Source organism: Hyla sarda, unplaced genomic scaffold (assembly GCF_029499605.1).
Source record: "Hyla sarda isolate aHylSar1 unplaced genomic scaffold, aHylSar1.hap1 scaffold_215, whole genome shotgun sequence".
Classification (NCBI taxonomy): Eukaryota; Metazoa; Chordata; class Amphibia; order Anura; family Hylidae; genus Hyla; species Hyla sarda.
In genome coordinates, this window is record NW_026608817.1 from 92,025 (window position 1) to 117,133 (window position 25,109).

The 25,109-nt window shown below is 45.7% G+C and overlaps 1 protein-coding gene across 1 annotated transcript in view; it reads left to right on the forward strand.

Annotated features, from left to right (window-relative positions):
- The first annotated feature begins 2,735 nt into the window (after positions 1–2,735).
- Positions 2,736–25,109, forward strand: part of LOC130319655 (solute carrier organic anion transporter family member 1A2-like) — a 108,804-nt gene continuing 86,430 nt past the window's right edge. The window contains exon 1 of the mRNA XM_056552959.1: positions 2,736–3,155. Within this exon, the coding sequence (XP_056408934.1) occupies positions 3,085–3,155 (71 nt within the window). The 5' untranslated portion in view covers positions 2,736–3,084. The remainder of the gene's footprint in view (positions 3,156–25,109) is intronic.

The window sequence follows — 25,109 nt, forward strand, 5'->3', positions numbered from 1 at the left end:
AGGTGACCGCTGTTGTCTTGACCGTCATGTCACTGCTGTTGTCTTGACCTTCCGGTAACTGCTGTTGTCTTGACCATCAGATGATTGCTGTTGTCTTGACCATCAGGTGATTGCTGTTGTCTTGACTGTCAGATGACCGCTGTTGTCTTGACCATCAGGTAACCGCTGTTTTCTTGACCTTCAGGTGACCGTTGTTGTCTTGACCATGAGGTAACCACTGTTGTCTTGATGGTCAGGTGACCGCTGTTGTCTTGACCTTCTGGTAACTGCTCTTGTCTTGACTGTCAGGTGACCGCTGTTGTCTTGACCATCAGGTGACCGCTGTTGTCTTGACCGTCAGATGACTACTGTTGTTTTGACCGTCAGGTGACCGGTGTTGTCTTGACCTTCCGGTAACCGCTGTTGTCTTGACCATCAGGTGACCGCTTTTGTCTTTACCATCATGTGACCACTGTTGTCTTCACCATCATGTGACGGCTGTTGTCTTGACCATCAGGTGACCGTTGTTGTCTTGACCATCAGATGGCTGCTCTTGTCTTGACCATCAAGTGACCGGTGTTGACTTGACTGTCAGGTGACCGCTGTTGTCTTGACCATCAGGTGACTGCTGTTGTCTTGACCATCAGGTGACTGCTGTTGTCTTGACCATCAGGTGACCGCTGTTTTCTTGACCTTCAGGTGACCGCTGTTGTCTTGACCATGAGGTAACCCCTGTTGTCTTGATGGTCAGGTGACCGCTGTTGTCTTGACCTTCTGGTAACTGCTCTTGTCTTGACTGTCAGGTGACCGCTGTTGTCTTGACCGTCAGATGACCAGTGTTGTCTTGACCGTCAGGTGACTGCTGTTGTCTTGACCATGAGGTGACCGCTGTTGTTTTGACCATCAGATGGCTGCTGTTGTCTTGACCATCAGGTGATTGCTGTTGTCTTGACCGTCAGGTGACCGCTGTTGTCTTGACCTTCAGGTGACCGCTGTTGTCTTGACAGTCAGATGGCTGCTGTTGTCTTGACCATCAGGTGACCGCTGTTTTCTTGACCGTCAGGTGACCGCTGTTGTCTTGACCGTCAGGTGACCGCTGTTGTCTTGACTTTCAGGTGACCACTGTTGTCTTGACCGTCATGTCACTGCTGTTGTCTTGACCTTCCGGTAACTGCTGTTGTCTTGACCATCAGATGATTGCTGTTGTCTTGACCATCAGGTGATTGCTGTTGTCTTGACCGTCAGGTGATTGCTGTTGTCTTGACTGTCAGATGACCGCTGTTGTCTTGACCATCAGGTAACCGCTGTTTTCTTGACCTTCAGGTGACCGTTGTTGTCTTGACCATGAGGTAACCACTGTTGTCTTGATGGTCAGGTGACCGCTGTTGTCTTGACCTTCTGGTAACTGCTCTTGTCTTGACTGTCAGGTGACCGCTGTTGTCTTGACCATCAGGTGACCGCTGTTGTCTTGACCGTCAGATGACTACTGTTGTTTTGACCGTCAGGTGACCGGTGTTGACTTGACCATCAAGTGACCGGTGTTGACTTGACTGTCAGGTGACCGCTGTTGTCTTGACCATCAGGTGACCGCTGTTGTCTTGACCATCAGGTGACTGCTGTTGTCTTGACCATCAGGTGACCGCTGTTTTCTTGACCATGAGGTAACCGCTGTTGTCTTGATGGTCAGGTGACCGCTGTTGTCTTGACCTTCTGGTAACTGCTCTTGTCTTGACTGTCAGGTGACCGCTGTTGTCTTGACCATCAGGTGACCGCTGTTGTCTTGACCATCAGATGACCACTGTTGTCTTGACCATCAGGTGACTGCTGTTGTCTTGACCGTCAGGTCACCGCTGTTGTCTTGACCTTCAGGTGACCGCTGTTGTCTTGACCTTCAGATGACCGCTGTTGTCTTGACCGTCAGGTGATTGCTGTTGTCTTGACCGTCAGGTGACCGCTGTTTTCTTGACCGTCAGGTGACCGCTGTTGTCTTGACCGTCATATCACCGCTGTTGTCTTGACCTTCCGGTAACCTCTGTTGTCTTAACCGTCAGGTGACCGCTGTTGTCTTGACCATCATGTGACCGCTGTTGTCTTGACCGTCAGGTGACCGGTGTTGACTTGACCATCAAGTGACCGGTGTTGACTTGACCATCAAGTGACCGGTGTTGACTTGATAGTCAGGTGACCACTGTTGTCTTGACCATCAGGTGACCGCTGTTGTCTTGACCATCAGGTGACTGCTGTTGTCTTGACCATCAGGTGACCGCTGTTTTCTTGACCTTCAGGTGACCGCTGTTTTCTTGACCTTCAGGTGACCGCTGTTGTCTTGACCATGAGGTAACCGCTGTTTTCTTGATGGTCAGGTGACCGCTGTTGTATTGACCTTCTGGTAACTGCTCTTGTCTTGACTGTCAGGTGACCGCTGTTGTCTTGACCATCAGGTGACCGCTGTTGTCTTGACCGTCAGATGACCGCTGTTGTCTTGACCATCAGGTGATTGCTGTTGTCTTGACCGTCAGGTGACCGCTGTTGTCTTGACCGTCAGGTGACCGCTGTTGTCTTGACCGTCATGTCACCGCTGTTGTCTTGACCTTCCGGTAACCACTGTTGTCTTGACCGTCAGGTGACCGCTGTTATCTTGACCATCATGTGACCCCTGTTGTCTTGACTGTCAGGTGACCGCTGTTGCCTTGACCATCATGTGACCCCTGTTGTCTTGACCGTCAGGTGACCGCTGTTGTCTTGACTTTCAGGTGACTGCTGTTGTCTTGACCGTCAGGTGACCGCTGTTGTCTTGACCGTCAGGTGACCGCTGTAGTCTTGACCGTCATGTGACTGTTGTTGTCTTGACCTTCCGGTAACCGCTGTCCTCTTGACCATTAGGTGACCGCTGTTGTCTTGACCGTCAGGTGGCCGCTGTTGTCTTGACCGTCATGGGACCGCTGTTATCTTGACTGTCAGGTGACCACTGTTGTCTTGCCTGTCAAGTGGCCCCTGTTGTCACTGTCCTTAGGTTACACCGGTTCCCCTGTTTTTTGGTTGCAGTCCCTGCAGGATTATTTACATACGTGACAAAGTCCTCGGACTTGATGGGCATCCTACCAAATGGGACTCGTGAAGGTTTGGGAACCATCTTCCCTGTGGACTCTCATTTCTTCCAGAAGGACCGGACTGAGGTTAATCCCACCAGTCTCCCAAGGCTCCGCTGGACTGGGGTCAGATACTTGACTCAAAAGTGTGAAAACATCAGAATTGATCTCTGACACTGGAGGTTGAGGATTGGGAAGTCGGTCACCTCTTGAAGTGATGTTTCCCGCCTCCATTGTCATTTTCTGGCCCTACACAATATGGGGATCTTGGACTTCTAACGTCAGCTCCTTTAGCCTCCGATTCATTGCCCCCATCTATGTCTATCCATCCATGTCCCCCCATCCATGGCCCCCATCCATGTCTATCCATCCATGTCCCCCCATCCATGACTCCCATCCATGTCTATCCATCCATGTCCCCCCATCCATGTCCCCCCATCCATGTCTATCCACCCATGTCCCCCATCCATGTCTTCCCATCCATCTCCCCCATCCATGGTCCCCATCCATATCTCCCCATCCATCTCCCCATCCATGTCCCCCCATCCATGACCCCCCATCCATGTCTCCCCATCCATCTCCCCTTCCATGGCTCCCCATCCATGTGTCCCCATCCATGTGTCCCCATCCATGTCCCCCGATCCATGGCCCCCATCCATGTCTATCCATCCATGTCCCCCCATCCATGGCCCCATCCATGTCTATCCATCCATGTCCCCCATCCATGTTCCCTCATCCATGGCCCCCATCCATGTCCCCCCATCCATGGCCCCATCCATGTCTATCCATCCATGTTCCCCCATGCATGTCCCCCCATCCATGTCCCCATCCATGTTTCCCCATTCATGGCCCTCCATCCATGTCCCCCCATCCATGTTTTCCCATCCATGTCCCCATCAATGTCCCCCCATACATGTCCCCCCATCAATGTCCCACATCCTTGGCCCACCATCCATGTCCCCCAATCCATGTGTGGTGTCCCGGTACCATATTGCATACCGTATCTAGTGTAGAGGTCACCAAAGTCAGAGTAACTACGTTCAGGTAGGGTTCCTCAGGTGGGACAGCCCCTAGTCGCCTTTCCTAAGGTCTATCTTTAATAATAATAAATGTATATGTTTAATAATTATATATATTCTATAGTAATGTATAGTACTTACCTTGTTCAGCGTCGCAGGACCTTCGGTCATGTGACCATGCTGGTAACCTCTGTGGTATGTTGTAGGAGCTTAGGAGGTCCTTGGGTCACGTGTTACCCACAAATCTCTGTAATGGTGATTGACATCAGTTGGGTTGCTGCTCTCGTGGATGTCGGACTAACAGGACGGTGCTACGCAACTTTCAAAGACACGCAAAACCTACGGCCTCAGCAGAACCAAAACCATGAGTTCACATCTAAATCCCTGCTAATGCAGACTACTGGACCGCAATTAACCCCTAAATCCAGTGGAACAACGCGATATATTAAGAGCCTCTAAATGCTAAAGTCCCAACCTTTGTCAATCTCCAAGGAAAGCTATTGTTATGCTTAGAGACTGTTATACTATTGAAGCTTGCAGAAAACCTTCAGTAAAAGTTAATACTGTTTCAGAAACTCCGGTTGTGGACAATCTATTCTTATCATCTACCTCCCTATCGCTCTTGGGAAGGGTGGCGGTAGGAAAAGCATTATTGAGGAGCCCTCACCCTGGCGTCATGAATAGCAAGGGTTAACAAGCACCCTTTAATAATCACACAGCTACACTCCCCATACCCTACATCCCTCAGGCTATCACATAGTTTTTTGGCATCTTACGAACAAGATACGGGTGTGTGCCTCCAGCTGTTGCCACCAAGTAAAGTGTACTCCCCCCCTAGGCAAAAGACTTTATTGATGTATTGCGAATCTCCTGCTAAACTACGGGACTGTGTTACTGGTGCGGTGTGCAGAAAATGTGCATGAAAAAAAAATGTGCGCGAAAAAAATACTGCGGAGCCGCAATTCGCAGCGCAAGGGGTTAAGGGCACAGCTAGACCTTCCTGCGCGCGCGATCCTGAAACTCCACCCACCGAAGTCTCCGGAGCCGCCGCGGCCATTTTGGTGGAGCCTAGGACAGAAGACCAGCAGACAAGCCTAGCTGATGCAAAAAGGAAGCGCAGAGCGGCCGTGAAGACTAAAAGCCTTAAAGAGCCAGTACAGTGCAGAACCCTGAAGCACCAGATCGCTCAGCTGAAGTCTTGGCTGAATTCTATTCAACTCCCGATCGTCGCACTCAAGTTCCAGCTCAGCACACTCAATTTCCAGATTAGAGAACAGCTACGCCTCTTAAAGGGGCCAACGTTCCCGAGCTTCATTTAAAGGGACGATTCTGTTTGCCAACATGTGGGATCCAGCAGTAGCAATACTGCTTCCAGGACCTACTCCACCACCGGATCCTGCTCCAGTACCTGCCCCAGCGTCACCTGCACACCCCAGTCATCAAGATGGTGATGCTCCAGTGGTTTCCTCAGCGGAACCAACACAGCCGGCAGGGCAGGTCCAACCGGATTTATCTCCAGCTGCTGCATTAACCTCCAGGGCACCTGCTGCCCCACCTGTCTTTCTGGGGACTTCAAGGAGAAGATATCCAGCCTCTTCGCTTTTTATGCTTTCTCCCCTCATCTGCAGGTGCAGTTACTTACTGGACAGCTGCAGGGGCCTGCCTTAGAGGAGGTACGCACATGGCCATCGGCCGACAAGGCTACAGTGGAGAAAATCTTTGAGGGGCTCTATCAAGTGTTCGAGTCTCAGTCCCCCTCTGAGGTACGTCTAAGACTGTATGAACAACATCAGAAATCCGGTGAGACTCTTAGGGCCTATGCTGTAGCTCTGCAGAACGCTTCAGAAGCGGTACAAAAGCTAGATGGCATCACGCCCGATCAGTGTAACCGGGTGTTGATGGACCGGTTTATAGGATGGGCCCAGAATAAGTGGGATAAGGCCCAACTCAGGATGCTGGCAGCTCAAAACCCTGAAATGGCTTTCCCCGCCTTTAAGAGGTTGACCATTAAAGTCATTGAGTCCGGGCCCGAAGCAGCAGAAGCTAGTTCCCTTTCTACTGTGTCTGTGGCAGCCCCGGCCATAACTACACCCCAACCTGCCCCTGTGTCACCTCCCTCTAGTCCCTGTGCTAATGACTTACAGCACGTACGACAGGACATTGACCAGTTGACTAAAGCTGTTAAAGAGATGGTAGGTAGGGCTAACTCCCCTGCATCCAAAGAGACTGCCCCTCGACCTGCCAGGCCCCTTAATATCCCCCTGTGCGACCCCCTGGGACTCAACGGCCTGTTTGTAGCCATTGTAACAAGACTGGACACTGGAAGAGCCAATGTTGGGCTTTAAACAGGTATCCCCTGGGGTCGAAGACTGCACCCCGGGAGTAACCACAGAAGGTCCGGAATCAATCAGCACCAAAACAGGACTCTCAATGTATGTTGCCCCCTGCCCCTATGTACAAATAGTAGTAGAGGGGGTTAAATTGCAAGCTTTGATTGATACTGCGTCCCAGGTGTCTACCATTCCTCAAGGGGTGTTTTACAAGTATTGGGGTCCTGAAATGTTGTGTGAGCCTCATGACGTAGATTTTCGGGTGATGGCAGGGAATGGGAAACCAGTACCCATGGGAACCCACAGTGCAAGTAGGGAATCATGTTCTTCGGGGACAAGGTGTTATTGTTACGTGCAGCTGAGTTTATTCTGGGAATGAACATCATGAGATACTGTTTTGACGACATAGTTAACTCCTTGCATGCTTCTCTTCCCTACATGACGCCCTCTGGCCGGAGAGCCGCGCAACACCACCTCAGGACACTCCAAGCTGAACAAAAATTTGTCAATCCTCGCGGAGAGATCTGCCGGGTGAGAATCCAAGACATCCGAGCCGTTACACTGCAGTCGCAGACGGAAACTATAATCTGGTGCCGCGCCCGACCAGGGGTGAAGAATCAAGATTACCAGGCACTTTTGGAACCCATGCAGCTGGAGGACTACCCTTTGGTACGTGCAGCTAGGAGTCTTGTAACTGTACGAAATGGGAGAGTTCCGGTTCGAGTGGTCAACCTCTCCCTAGCCGTCACCAGATTGCTCAGATGCATCATCTGGACCCCCGAGATGTGATGTCAAAGCCACAAGTGGCGAGACAATGGACTGCTCAGACTGCCCAGAGGGCCGACAAGGGCCCTATGGACCTGTGGTGGACTCAGTTGCAGATCGGAGATGACGATACTCCTCAGGACCAGGTGGGAGGAGTCATTCAGGTGGCTAAACAGTTTCAAGAAGCCCTCAGTAAGTACGCCACTGACTTTGGCCGGACCACGATGATCCAGCATCGGATCCTAACTGGGGATAGTCCTCCCATCAAGGAAAGGCACCGACCGGTTGCTCCTGCGATTTACCAGACAGTGAAAAAGATGCTGCAGGAGATGAAGGAAGCTGATGTCATTCGGGAGAGCCAGAGTCCTTGGGCTGCTCCCTTAGTCCTTGTTAAAAAGAAGGATGGAACCATTTGATTTTGTGTGGACTACAGGAAGTTGAATGATGTAACTCACAAGGATGCCTACCTTCTTCCTAGGATAGAAGAGTCTCTCACTGCTCTGGGATCCACGGCCTACTTTTCTACACTCAACCTGACTAGTGGGTACTGGCAAGTACCTATAGCCGAAGAGGATAGAGAAAAAACGTCATTTGTGACCCCGATGGGGCTCCTTGAGTTCAAAAGTATACCCTTTGGACTTTGCAACGCCCCAGCTACCTTTCAATGGTTGATGGAGAGATGCCTTGGGCATCTGAACTTTCAAAGTGTCCTTCTTTACCTGGATGACCTCATTGTCTACTCTCGGACATATCAAGAACACCTCGATCCCCTCAGAGATGTCTTCCAAGTTCTGATACAACATGGCCTGAAAGTCAAGCCCTCTAAGTGCCACCTGCTGAAGCCCAAAGTCCCCTATCTGGGACATGTCGTCAGTGCCGAAGGCGTGCAACCTGATCCTGATAAAGTGAGTGCCGTGAAAGATTGGCCTACGCCGAGAACTGTGCGTGAAGTCCAAAGCTTCTTGGGGTTTGCTGGCTATTACAGGCGGTTTATCCCCCATTTCGCTCAGATTGCCGGGCCCCTGACCACCCTGTTACGGGGGATTGCCAAAGAAAATTACAATGGAAGATTTCCTATACAGTGGGGCAAAGACCAAGAAGTGGCTTTCCAGGCCCTGAAGCATCTCCTTACCGAACCTCCCATCCTCACATACCCCGACTATAGCCAGCCATTCCGGTTATATACCGATGCCAGCTTTAAAGGTTTGGGGGCCATTCTATCACAGCTGCAGGATGGCAAGGAGAGAGTTATAGCCTATGCTAGCCGACACCTACGGGGGGGGGGGGAGGGGGGTAAGAATGACGCTAATTACAGTTCTTTTAAGCTCGAACTTCTTGCCTTCGTCTGGGTGGTCACTGAAAAATTCAAGGACTATTTGGCAGCCACTCCTTTTACGGTGTACACCGACAACAACCCTTTGGCACACTTGAACACTGCTAAACTGGGGGCCATTGAGCAACGCTGGGCCTCTCAACTGTCCAACTGCGATTTCAACATCAAGTATCATAGTGGGAAGACCAATGTTAACGCCGACGTGCTCTCCCGCATGGCCCCCGGCAAAGAGCCACCCATGGAAGATGTGTGGAAGGATGTGAAGATGCCGCCCTTCTATCGGAGGTTCGTAAGTCAGAGCACTCTGAAAGCTCAAGAAGGAGACGACCCGGGGCCCTCCCAAGTTCCCCGAAGATCTATATACTTGGAAGACCCTGCAAGACGAGAGCCGGGTCAAGGGAGATCTTGTGGACTATCTATTGCAGAAGAGAGTGCCGACTAGGCTCTGCAAGGTGCAAGGAGACTTGGAGTTGAAGCGGTTATGGCGACAGAGAAATCGTCTGTTTCTCCACAAAGGATTGCTATGCCGAAATTCCCTAGACCCAGTCTCTGGAGAATGCCTGAATCAGATTTTGGTCCCACGAAGGGATGCCGCCATGGTTCTAAATGCCACGACCAGTCGGGACACTTTGGGGTCCACAAGACCGAAGCGACTATCCGAAGGAGATTCTACTGGGTGGGGATGCGGGAAGATGTGGAGAAGTGGTGTGCCGAATGTACCATCTGCAATGTCACCAAAGATTCTTGCAAAGATGCAAGAGCCCCGCTACATCCCATCCGTACTGAGAGGCCTAACCAGTTGGTTGCTCTGGATCACGTGAAGTTATCCCCTACTCGATCAGGATACACCTATGCCCTGACTATGGTGGATCATTATTCCAAGTGGGTGGTCGTTGTGCATGTCAAGGATCTAACTGCCCGGACGGCCACCCAGGTCTTCTACAGCCAGTGGGTCCAACCTCTCGGGCGTCCTGAATCGGTCCTCACTGATCGGGGAACCATGTTTGAGGTTCAGTTATTCCAGGAACTCTGCCAATTTCATGATTGCAGGAAGCTCAGGACCACTGCATACCACCTTCAAGGGAATTAATCAGGTATTCATCCACATGTTAAGGCCAGCATCTGTTTCGAAGCACGAAGAGTAGCCCCGACTACTGCCTGAACTGTTGGAGATTTACAATAATACTATCCACTGTTCCACTGGGTACACTCCCTTCTTTTTGATGACGGGCCGATGCGGTCAGCTGCCTAAAGATAGAGCCTTTGGGTTGCAGGCCTCTCAAGACTGGGTTGCTGAACACCAAAGGAGGATTAAAGAAGCCAAGGATATCGTGGAGAAGAAAATGGGCGAGGCTCAGTACAGACAGCAAAAGGATTACAACCGGCATGCATCCGCTCAACCACTGCAACTTGGGGATAGAGTCTGGCTCCGAAAGTTTCGTCGGTCGCATAAGCTGGATTCTCTGTGGGAGACGGAGCCTTACACTGTTACGGCCATGCCACACCCCGATACGGACGTTTATGAAGTACAGAAGGAGGGGTTCCAGCCGCAGGTAGTCCACCGAAATAGGATTAAGTTGTGCATGAAGGACGACTTGCCCGAGCCGCCTCCTCCAGCTCCTTCAGAGGCAAGGCCAACAAGAGAGTATGTCCCAGGAGAAGGAATCCACCCTACAATGGACGTTCCACTGTTCTCCTCTCACCACCCTACAATGTTCTTTGGGATACAGTGTCCGGCCGCAGCCCAACCGACTTTGATCTCTTTGCCTGGCACTGAATGCGCTACAGCGACAGTTCCAAGTACTCCCATGCCTGCTCCAAGTACCCCAGGACTCCCCTCACCAAGCCCTATGGGTCATGTCAGTCCTGCAGAAGATGTGACTCCTGTTTCTAGGCCTCAAGAGGGTCCCACAGAGACCGAAGTTGCCAGAGAGTTGTCTTTCGAGGACGTTCCTGAGAGTCAGGAAGTGGTGTTGTGTCAGTCTCAAAGGTCCACTCAAGGGAAACTACCCCTAAGATATCAAGACTGACTTTGAACATAGTACTACACACATAGTACCTCAAGAAACAATCGCTTAAATGTACTTACCTCACTTAAACTTAGTACACCCAAAAATAAACAAACAAAAATATCTCACATAAAATATCTCACATTAAAGTAAATGTCTTGGGAATTGTAGCTAATGTCATTTTCCTATTCCTGCCACTGTTACGTACACAATTCTCTTTTCTCTTATACGTGTGCGAGATGTTCTGCCTGGCCAGTAGATACTCTTGCTAGCTAAAAGTAATACACATAATTAAAGGTAACCTAGGTAAGGTTTATCTTTGTGTTCTAGGGAAAAGAGCGTGTAGCCAAGGGACCCTAGTAGCCAGTCTTATTGGTAGAAAGCCTCAGGCAAGCCAATATATTCTACTTTTGTACTAAACAGGTAGCTAACATGGCAAAAAAGTATAGTGAGATTTAAATTGTCTAGTGAGCTTAGGAAAAATGTTAAGTAGGATGTATCTCATGTGAATAATATCATCCTGTTACTAAATTCATGAACCAATCCTGTTTGTGAGTTTACCCATACCAATGTGTATACATCAAAAGAAAATGTTAAGTAGCTTTATAGTGTTGTACCCGACCTTCACTTCGTCCCTCTGTCTTAGGGGACAGACGTCGAGGCCGACTTATCTTAAGTAAGGGGCTTTGTGGTGTCCCGGTACCGTATTGCATACCGTACCTAGTATAGAGGTCCCCAAAGTCAGAGTAACTATGTTCAGGTAGAGTTCCTCAGGTGGGACAGCCCCTAGTCACCTCTCCTAAAGCCTATCTTTAATAATAATAAATGTATATATTTCATAATTACATATATTCTATAGTAATGTATAGTATTTACCTTGTTCAGCGTCGTAGGACCTTCGGTCACGTGACCATGCTAGTAACCTCTATGGTATGTTGCAGGACCTTAGGAGGTCCTTGGGTCACGTGTTACCCACAAATCTCTGTAATGGTGATTGACATCAGTATGGACCAATTAGCGTTAGTCCAGCCCCTGCCCATATAAGGGAGCTACGTCCAATTATCGCTCTCTTGGGTTGCTGCTCTCATGGATGCCGGACTAACAGGACGGTGCTACGCAACTTTCAAAGACACGCTAGGCCTCAAAAACCTGCCGGCCTCAGTGGTACTAAAACCGTGAGTTCACATCTAAATCCCCGCTAGTACTAAAAGACTCTAAATGCTAAAGTCCCAACCTTTGTCAATCTCCAAGGAAAGCTGTTGTTATGCTTAGAGACTGTTATACTATTGAAGCTTGCAGAAAACCTTCAGTAAAAGTTAATACTGTTTCAGAAACTCACCGGTTGTGGACAATCCATTCTTATCATCTACCTCCCTATCGCTCTTGGGAAGGGTGGCGGTAGGAAAAGCATTATTGAGGAGCCTTCACCCTGGCGTCACAAATAGCAAGGGTTAACAAGAACCCTTTAATAACCGCACAGCTACACTCCCAATACCCTACATCCCCCAGGCTATCATACATGTTTCCCCATCCATGGTCCTCCATCCTTGTCCCCCCTTCCATGTTTTCCCATCATTGGCCCCATCCATGTCCCCCCATCCATGTCCCCCATCCATGTCCTCCCATCCATGGCCGCCCATCCATGTCCCCCCATCCATGTCTCCCCATCCATGTCCCCCCATCCATGGCCCCCCATCCATGGCCCCCCATCCATGTCCCCCATCCATGTCCCCCCATCCATGGCCGCCCATCCATGTCCCCCCATCCATGTCACCCCATCCATGTCCCCCATCCATATCCACCCATCCATGGCCCTTCATCCATGTCCCCCATCCATGTCCACCCATCCATGTCTCCCCCATCCATGTCTCCCCATCCATGTTCCCCCATCCATGTTCCCCCATCCATGTCCCCCCATTCATGTCTCCCTCATCCATGGCCCCCCATCCATGTCCCCCATCCATGTCCCCCCACCCATGGCCGCCCATCCATGTCCCCCCATCCATGTCACCCCATCCATGTCCCCCATCCATATCCACCCATCCATGGCCCTTCATCCATGTCCCCCCATCCATGTCCACCCATCTATGTCTCCCCCATCCATGTCTCCCCATCCATGTTCCCCCATCCATGTTCCCCCATCCATGTCTCCCCATCCATGTTCCCCCATCCATGTTCCCCCATCCATGTTCCCCCATCCATGTCTCCCCATCCATGTCCCCCCATCCATGTCCACCCATCCATGTCCACCCATCCATGTCTCCCCATCCATGGCCCCCCAGCCATGTCCCCCCATCCATCTCCCCACATCCGTCTCTGCCCCATCCATGGCCCCCCCATCCATGTCTCCCCATCCATGTCCCCCCATCCATGGCCACCCCATCCATGTCTCCCCATCCATGTCCCCCATCCATGTCCCCCATCCTTCTCCCGATCCATGGCCCCCCATCCATGTCCCCCATCCGTGTCCCCCCATCCATCTCCCCCATCCATGTCCCCCCATCCATCTACCCCCATCCATGTTCCCCATCCATCTCTCCCCATCCATCTCTCCCCATCCATCTCCCCCATCCATCTCTCTCCCATCCATGTCCCCCCATCCATGGCCCCCCCATCCATGTCCCCATCCATGTCTCCCTATCCTTGTCTCCCCATCCATGTCCCCCATCCATCTCTCCCCATCCATGACCCCCATCCATCTCTCCCCCATCCATGTCCCCCCATACACGGCCCCCCATCCATGTCCCCCATCCATGTCTCCCCATCCATGTCCCCCATCCATGTCCACCCATCCATGGTTCCCCCAACCATGTCCCCCCATCCATGTCTCCCCATCCATGTCCCCCATCCATGTTCCCCCATCCATGTCCCCCTATCCATGTCCCCCCATCCATGTCCACCCATCCATGTCCACCCATCCATGTCCACCCATCCATGTCTCCCCATCCATGACCCCCCATCCATGGCCCCCCATCCATGGCTCCCCATCCATGGCCCCCCATCCATGGCCCCCCAGCCATGTCCCCCCATCCATCTCCCCACATCCGTCTCTGCCCCATCCATGGCCCCCATCCATGGCCCCCCATCCATGTCTCACTATCCTTGTCTCTCCATCCATGGCACCCATCCATCTCTCCCCATCCATGTCCCGCCATCCATCTCTCCCCCATCCATGTCCCTCCAACCATGGCCCCCCCATCCATGTCCCCCATCCATGTCTCCCCATCCATGTCTCCCCATCCATGTCTCCCCATCCATGTCCCCATCCATGTCCCCATCCATGCCTCCCCATCCATGTCTCCCCATCCATGTCTCCCCATCCATGTCCCCATCCATGCTTCCCCATCCATGCCTCCCCATCTATGTCCCCCCATCCATGTCTCCCCATCCATGTCCCCCCATCCATGTCCCCCCATCCATGTCCCCATCCATGTTTCCCCATCCATGCCTCCCCATCCATGTCTCCTCATCCATGTCCCCCCATCCATGTCTCCCTATCCATGTCTCCCCATTCATGTCCCCCCATCCATGTTCCCCCATCCATGTACCCCCATCCATGTCCCCCCATCCATGTCCCCATCCATGTTTCCCCATCCACGTTTCCCCATCCACGTCTCCCCATCCATGTCCCCCGTCCTTGTCTCCCCATCCATGCCCCACATCCATGTCCCCCCATCCATGTCTCCCTATCCCCTCTTCCTTCTGGGCTCTGGAATCATCATGTTATGAGGCCATTGAACATGGACGAAAGGGGAGAAACAGATACTAGAGTAACCAGAATTGTTATACACCAACCCGGAGCCCGATGTAGAGTCAGGAACCATCATTATTTCATCTGGACCCGCCCCCTGTATGACATCACTGATATAATATAATAGTAATATAATGACATGTGATCAAAGCCCCGCCCCCTGTATGACATCACTTATATAATATAATAGTAATATAATGACATGTGATCACAGCCCCGCAACCTGTATGGCATCACTTATATAATATAATAGTAATATATTGACATGTGATCACAGCCCCTCCCCCTGTATGACATCACTGATATAATATAATAGTAATATAATGACATGTGATCACAGCCCTGCCCCCTGTATGACATCACTGATATAATGTAATAGTAATATAATGACATGTGATCACAGCCCCGCCTCCTGTATGACATCACTGATATAATATAATAGTAATATAATGACATGTGATCACAGCCCCGCCCCCTGTATGACATCACTGATATAATATAATAGTAATATAATGACATGTGATCACAGCCCTGCCCCCTGTATGACATCACTGATGTAATATAATATAATGACATGTGATCACAGCCCCCCTCCCTGTATGACATCACTGATATAATGTAATATATAATGACAGGTGATCACAGCCCCTCCCCCTGTATGACATCACTGATATAATGTAATAGTAATATAATGACATGTGATCACAGCCCCGCCTCCTGTATGACATCACTGATATAATAGTAATATAATGACATGTTATCACAGCCCCGCCCCCTGTATGACATCACTGATATAATATAATAGTAATATAATGACGTGATCACAGCCCTGCCCCCTGTATGACATCACTGATATAATGTAATAGTAATATGATGACATGTGATCACAGCCCCGCCCCCTGTATGACATCACTGATATAATATAATAGTAATATAATGACATGTGATCACAGCCCCGCCCCCTGTATGACATCATTGATATAATATAATAGTAATATAATGACATGTCATCACAGCCCTGCCCCTGTATGACATCACTGATATAATGTAATAGTAATATAATGACATGTTATCACAGCCCCGCCTCCTGTATGACATCACTGATATAATATAATAGTAATATAATGACATGTGATCACAGCCCCGCCCCCTGTATGACATCACTGATATAATATAATAGTACTATAATGACATGTGATCACAGTCCCGCCCCCTGTATAACATCAGTGATATAATATGATAGTAATATAATGACATATGATCATAGCCCCGCCTCCTGTATGACATCCCTGATATAATATAATGACGTGATCACAACCCTGCCCCCTGCATGACATCACTGATATAATGTAATAGTAATATAATGACATGTGATCACAGCCCCGCCCCTGTGTGACATCACTGATATAATATAATAGTAATATAATTACATGTGATCACAGCCCAGCCCCCTGTATAACATCAGTGATATAATATGATAGTAATATAATGACATATGATCACAGCCCCGCCCCCTGTATGACATCATTGCTATAATATAATGACATGTGATCACAGCCCCGCCCCCTGTATGACATCACTGATATAATATAATGACATGTGATCACAGCCCCGCCCCCTGTATGACATCACTGATATAATGTAATATTTAATGACAGGTGATCACAGCCCCTCCCCCTGTATGACATCACTGATATAATGTTATAGTAATATAATGACATGTTATCACAGCCCCGCCTCCTGTATGACATCACTGATATAATATAATAGTAATATAATGACATGTGATCACAGCCCCGCCCCCTGTATGACATCACTGATATAATATAATAGTAATATAATGACATGTTATCACAGCCTCGCCTTCGGTATGACATCACTGATATAATATAATAGTAATATAATGACATATGATCACAGCCCCGCCTCCTGTATGACATCACTGATATAATATAAAGACATGTGATCACAGCCCTGCCCCCTGTATGACATCACTGATATAATATAATAGTAATATAATGACATGTGATCACAGCCCTAACCCTGTATGACATCACTGATATAATATAATAGTAATATAATGACATGTGATCACAGCCCCGCCCCCTGTATGACATCACTGATATAATATAATATAATGACATGTGATCACAGCCCCGCTCCCTGTATGACATCACTGATATAATGTAATATATAATGACAGGTGATCACAGCCCCTCCCCCTGTATGACATCACTGATATAATATAATAGTAATATAATGACATGTGATCAAAGCCCTGCCCCTGTATGACATCACTGATATAATGTAATAGTAATATAATGACATGTTATCTCAGCCCCGCCTCCTGTATGACATCACTGATATAATATAATAGTAATATAATGACATGTGATCACAGCCCCGCCCCCTGTATGACATCACTGATATAATATAATAGTAATATAATGACATGTGATCACAGCCCAGCCCCCTGTATAACATCAGTGATATAATATGATAGTAATATAATGACATATGATCACAGCCCCGCCTCCTGTATGACATCACTGATATAATATAATGACGTGATCACAGCCCCCTGCCCCCTGTATGACATCACTGATATAATGTAATAGTATTATAATGACATGTGATCACAGCCCCGCCCCCTGTATGACATCACTGATATAATATAATAGTAATATAATGACATGTGATCACAGCCCTGCCCCTGTATGACATCACTGATATAATGTAATAGTAATATAATGACATGTTATCACAGCCCCGCCTCCTGTATGACATCATTGATATAATATAATAGTAATATAATGACATGTGATCACAGCCCTGCCCCTGTATGACATCACTGATATAATGTAATAGTAATATAATGACATGTTATCACAGCCCCGCCTCCTGTATGACATCACTGATATAATATAATAGTAATATAATTATATGTAATCAAAGCCCCGCCCCCTATATGACATCACTGATATAATATAATAGTAATATAATGACATGTGATCACAGCCCAGCCCCCTTTATAACATCAGTGATATAATATGATAGTAATATAATGACATATGATCACAGCCCCGCCTCCTGTATGACATCACTGATATAATATAATGACGTGATCACAGCCCCGCCCCCTGTATGACATCAATGATATAATATAATAGTAATATAATGACATGTGATCACAGCCCGCCCCCTGTATGACATCACTGATATAATATAATAGTAATATAATGACATGAGATCACAGCCCCGCCCTCTGTATGACATCACTGATATAATATAATATAATGACATGTGATCACAGCCCCACCCCCTGTATGACATCACTGATATAATATAATAGTAATATAATGACATGTGATCACAGCCCCGCCCCCTGTAGGACATCACTGATATAATAATAGTAATATAATGACATGTGATCACAGCCCCGCCCCCTGTATGACATCACTGATATAATATAATGACATGTGATCACAGCCCCGCCCCCTGTATGACATCACTGATATAATGTAATATATAATGACAGGTGATCACAGCCCCTCCCCCTGTATGACATCACTGATATAATGTAATAGTAATATAATGACATGTTATCACAGCCCCGCCTCCTGTATGACATCACTGATATAATATAATAGTAATATAATGACATGTGATCACAGCCCCGCCCCCTGTATGACATCACTGATATAATATAATAGTAATATAATGACATGTTATCACAGCCTCGCCTCCGGTATGACATCACTGATATAATAGTAATATAATGACATGTGATCACAGCCCCGCCCCCTGTATGACATCACTGATATAATAGTAATATAATGACATGTGATCACAGCCCCGCCTCCGGTATGACATCACTGATATAATATAATAGTAATATACTGACATATGATCGCAGCCCCGCCTCCTGTATGACATCACTGATGTAATATAATGACATGTGATCACAGCCCTGCCCCCTGTATGACATCACTGATATAATATAATAGTAATATAATGACATGTGATCACAGCCCTGCCCCTGTATGACATCACTGATATAATATAATAGTAATATAATGACATGTGATCACAGCCCCGCCCCCTGTATGACATCACTGATATAATGTAATAGTAATATAATGACATGTGATCACAGCCCTGCCCCCTGTATGACATCACTGATATAATATAATATAATGACATGTGATCACAGCCCCGCCACCTGTATGACATCACTGATATAATATATTAGTAATATATTGACATGTGATCACAGCCCCGCCCCCTGTATGACATCATTGCTATAATATAATGACATGTGATCACAGCCCCGCCCCCTGTATGACATCACTGATATAATATAATATAATGACATGTGATCACAGCCCCGCTCCCTGTATGACATCACTGATATAATGTAATATATAATGACAGGTGATCACAGCCCCTCCCCCTGTATGACATCACTGATATAATATAATAGTAATATAATGACATGTGATCAAAGCCCTGGCCCTGTATGACATCACTGATATAATGTAATAGTAATATAATGACATGTTATCACAGCCCCGCCTCCTGTATGACATCACTGATATAATATAATAGTAATATAATGACATGTGATCACAGCCCCGCCCCCTGTATGACATCACTGATATAATATAATTGTACTATAATGACATGTGATCACAGCCCAGCCCCCTGTATAACATCAGTGATATAATATGATAGTAATATAATGACATATGATCACAGCCCCGCCTCCTGTATGACATCACTGATATAATATAATGACGTGATCACAGCCCTGCCCCCTGTATGACATCACTGATATAATGTAATAGTAATATAATGACATGTGATCACATTCCAGCCCCCTGTATAACATCAGTGATATAATATGATAGTAATATAATGACATATGATCACAGCCCCGCCTCCTGTATGACATCACTGATATAAAATAATAGTAATATAATTACATGTGATCACAGCCCCGCCCCCTGTATGACATCACTGATATAATATAATATAATGACATGTGATCACAGCCCCGCTCCCTGTATGACATCACTGATATAATGTAATATATAATGACAGGTGATCACAGCCCCTCCCCCTGTATGACATCACTGATATAATATAATAGTAATATAATGACATGTGATCAAAGCCCTGCCCCTGTTTGACATCACTGATATAATGTAATAGTAATATAATGACATGTTATCACAGCCCCGCCTCCTGTATGACATCACTGATATAATATAATAGTAATATAATGACATGTGATCACAGCCCCGCACCCTGTATGACATCACTGATATAATATAATAGTAATATAATGACATGTGTTCACAGCCCCGCCCCCTGTATGACATCACTGATATAATATAATAGTACTATAATGACATGTGATCACAGCCCAGCCCCCTGTATAACATCAGTGATATAATATGATAGTAATATAATGACATGTGATCACAGCCCCGCCTCCTGTATGACATTACAGATATAATATAATGACGTGATCACAGCCCTGCCCCCTGTATGACATCACTGATATAATGTAATAGTAATATAATGACATGTGATCACAGCCCCGCCCCCTGTATGACATCACTGATATAATATAATAGTAATATAATGACATGTGATCACAGCCCTGCCCCTGTATGACATCACTGATATAATGTAATAGTAATATAATGACATGTTATCACAGCCCCGCCTCCTGTATGACATCATTGATATAATATAATAGTAATATAATGACATGTGATCACAGCCCTGCCCCTGTATGACATCACTGATATAATGTAATAGTAATATAATGACATGTTATCACAGCCCCGCCTCCTGTATGACATCACTGATATAATATAATAGTAATATAATTACATGTAATCAAAGCCCCGCCCCCTATATGACATCACTGATATAATATAATAGTAATATAATGACATGTGATCACAGCCCAGCCCCCTTTATAACATCAGTGATATAATATGATAGTAATATAATGACATATGATCACAGCCCCGCCTCCTGTATGACATCACTGATATAATATAATGACGTGATCACAGCCCCGCCCCCTGTATGACATCAATGATATAATATAATAGTAATATAATGACATGTGATCACAGCCCGCCCCCTGTATGACATCACTGATATAATATAATAGTAATATAATGACATGAGATCACAGCCCCGCCCTCTGTATGACATCACTGATATAATATAATATAATGACATGTGATCACAGCCCCACCCCCTGTATGACATCACTGATATAATATAATAGTAATATAATGACATGTGATCACAGCCCCGCCCCCTGTAGGACATCACTGATATAATAATAGTAATATAATGACATGTGATCACAGCCCCGCCCCCTGTATGACATCACTGATATAATATAATGACATGTGATCACAGCCCCGCCCCCTGTATGACATCACTGATATAATGTAATATATAATGACAGGTGATCACAGCCCCTCCCCCTGTATGACATCACTGATATAATGTAATAGTAATATAATGACATGTTATCACAGCCCCGCCTCCTGTATGACATCACTGATATAATATAATAGTAATATAATGACATGTGATCACAGCCCCGCCCCCTGTATGACATCACTGATATAATATAATAGTAATATAATGACATGTTATCACAGCCTCGCCTCCGGTATGACATCACTGATATAATAGTAATATAATGACATGTGATCACAGCCCCGCCCCCTGTATGACATCACTGATATAATAGTAATATAATGACATGTGATCACAGCCCCGCCTCCGGTATGACATCACTGATATAATATAATAGTAATATACTGACATATGATCGCAGCCCCGCCTCCTGTATGACATCACTGATGTAATATAATGACATGTGATCACAGCCCTGCCCCCTGTATGACATCACTGATATAATATAATAGTAATATAATGACATGTGATCACAGCCCTGCCCCTGTATGACATCACTGATATAATATAATAGTAATATAATGACATGTGATCACAGCCCCGCCCCCTGTATGACATCACTGATATAATGTAATAGTAATATAATGACATGTGATCACAGCCCTGCCCCCTGTATGACATCACTGATATAATATAATATAATGACATGTGATCACAGCCCCGCCACCTGTATGACATCATTGCTATAATATAATGACATGTGATCACAGCCCCGCCCCCTGTATGACATCACTGATATAATATAATATAATGACATGTGATCACAGCCCCGCTCCCTGTATGACATCACTGATATAATATATTAGTAATATATTGATATGTGATCACAGCCCCGCCCCCTGTATGACATCATTGCTATAATATAATGACATGTGATCACAGCCCCGCCCCCTGTATGACATCACTGATATAATATAATATAATGACATGTGATCACAGCCCCGCTCCCTGTATGACATCACTGATATAATGTAATATATAATGACAGGTGATCACAGCCCCTCCCCCTGTATGACATCACTGATATAATATAATAGTAATATAATGACATGTGATCAAAGCCCTGGCCCTGTATGACATCACTGATATAATGTAATAGTAATATAATGACATGTTATCACAGCCCCGCCTCCTGTATGACATCACTGATATAATATAATAGTAATATAATGACATGTGATCACAGCCCCGCCCCCTGTATGACATCACTGATATAATATAATTGTACTATAATGACATGTGATCACAGCCCAGCCCCCTGTATAACATCAGTGATATAATATGATAGTAATATAATGACATATGATCACAGCCCCGCCTCCTGTATGACATCACTGATATAATATAATGACGTGATCACAGCCCTGCCCCCTGTATGACATCACTGATATAATGTAATAGTAATATAATGACATGTGATCACATTCCAGCCCCCTGTATAACATCAGTGATATAATATGATAGTAATATAATGACATATGATCACAGCCCCGCCTCCTGTATGACATCACTGATATAAAATAATAGTAATATAATTACATGTGATCACAGCCCCGCCCCCTGTATGACATCACTGATATAATATAATATAATGACATGTGATCACAGCCCCGCTCCCTGTATGACATCACTGATATAATGTAATATATAATGACAGGTGATCACAGCCCCTCCCCCTGTATGACATCACTGATATAATATAATAGTAATATAATGACATGTGATCAAAGCCCTGCCCCTGTTTGACATCACTGATATAATGTAATAGTAATATAATGACATGTTATCACAGCCCCGCCTCCTGTATGACATCACTGATATAATATAATAGTAATATAATGACATGTGATCACAGCCCCGCACCCTGTATGACATCACTGATATAATATAATAGTAATATAATGACATGTGTTCACAGCCCCGCCCCCTGTATGACATCACTGATATAATATAATAGTACTATAATGACATGTGATCACAGCCCAGCCCCCTGTATAACATCAGTGATATAATATGATAGTAATATAATGACATGTGATCACAGCCCCGCCTCCTGTATGACATTACAGATATAATATAATGACGTGATCACAGCCCTGCCCCCTGTATGGCATCACTGATATAATGTAATAGTAATATAATGACATGTGATCACAGCCCCGCCCCCTGTATGACATCACTGATATAATATAATAGTAATATAATGACATGTGATCACAGCCCTGCCCCTGTATGACATCACTGATATAATGTAATAGTAATATAATGACATGTTATCACAGCCCCGCCTCCTGTATGACATCACTGATATAATATAATAGTAATATAATTACATGTGATCACAGCCACGCCCCCTGTATGACATCACTGATATAATATAATAGTAATATAATGACATGTGATCACAGCCCAGCCCCCTGTATAACATCAGTGATATAATATGATAGTAATATAATGACATATGATCACAGCCCCGCCTCCTGTATGACATCACTGATATAATATAATGACATGTGATCACAGCCCCGCCCCCTGTATGACATCACTGATATAATATAATAGTAATATAATGACATGTGATCACAGCCCGCCCCCTGTATGACATCACTGATATAATATAATAGTAATATAATGACATGAGATCACAGTCCCGCCCTCTGTATGACATCACTGATATAATATAATATAATGACATGTGATCACAGCCCCGCCCCCTGTATGACATCACTGATATAATATAATAGTAATATAATGACATGTGATCACAGCCCCGCCCCCTGTATGACATCACTAATATAATATAATAGTAATATAATGACATGTGATCACAGCCCCGCCCCCTGTAGGACATCACTGATATAATAATAGTAATATAATGACATGTTATCACAGCCTCGCCTCCGGTATGACATCACTGATATAATAGTAATATAATGACATGTGATCACAGCCCCGCCCCCTGTATGACATCACTGATATAATAGTAATATAATGACATGTGATCACAGCTCCGCCTCCTCTATGACATCACTGATATAATATAATAGTAATATAATGACATGTTATCACAGCCTCGCCTCCGGTATGACATCACTGATATAATATAATAGTAATATAATGACAAATGATCACAGCCCCGCCTCCTGTATGACATCACTGATATTATATAATGACATGTGATCACAGCCCAGCCCCCTGTATGACATCACTGATATAATATAATAGTAATATAATGACATGTGATCACAGCCCTGCCCCTGTATGACATCACTGATATAATATAATAGTAATATAATGACATGTGATCACAGCCCCGCCCCCTGTATGACATCACTGATATAATGTAATAGTAATATAATGACATGTGATCACAGCCCCGCCCCCTGTATGACATCACTGATATAATATAATATAATGACATGTGATCACAGCCCCGCCACCTGTATGACATCACTGATATAATATATTAGTAATACAATGACATGTGATCACAGCCCTGCCCCCTGTATGACATCATTGCTATAATATAATGACATGTGATCACAGCCCCGCCCCCTGTATGACATCCTTGATATAATATATTAGTAATATAATGACATGTGATCACAGCCCGCCCCCTGTATGACATCACTGATATAATATAATGACATGTGATCACAGCCCCACCCCCTGTATGACATCGCTGAGATAATATTTTAGTAATATAATGGCATGTGATCACAGCCCCGCCCCCTGTATGACATCACTGATATAATATAATATAATGACATATGATCACAGCCCCGCCCCCTGTATGACATCACTGATATAATCTAATATATAATGGAATGTGATCACAGCCCCGCCCCTGTATGATATCACTGATATAATATAATAGTAATATAATGACATGTGATCACAGCCCTGCCCCTTGTAGGACATCACTGATATAATATAATATAATGAAATGTGATCACAGCCCCGCCCCCTGTATGACATCACTGATATAATATAATAGTAATATAATGACATGTGATCACAGCCCCGCCCCCTGTATGACATCACTGATATAATATAATATAATGACATGTGATCACAGCCCCGCCCCCTATATGACATTACTGATATAATATAATAGTAATATAATGACATGTGATCACAGCCCCGCCCCCTGTATGACATCACTGATATAATATAATAGTAATATAATGACATGTGATCACAGCCCCGCCCCCTGTATGACATCACTGATATAATATAATAGTAATATAATGTCATGTGATCACAGCCCCACCCCTTGTATGACATCACTGATATAATAGTAATATAATGACATGTG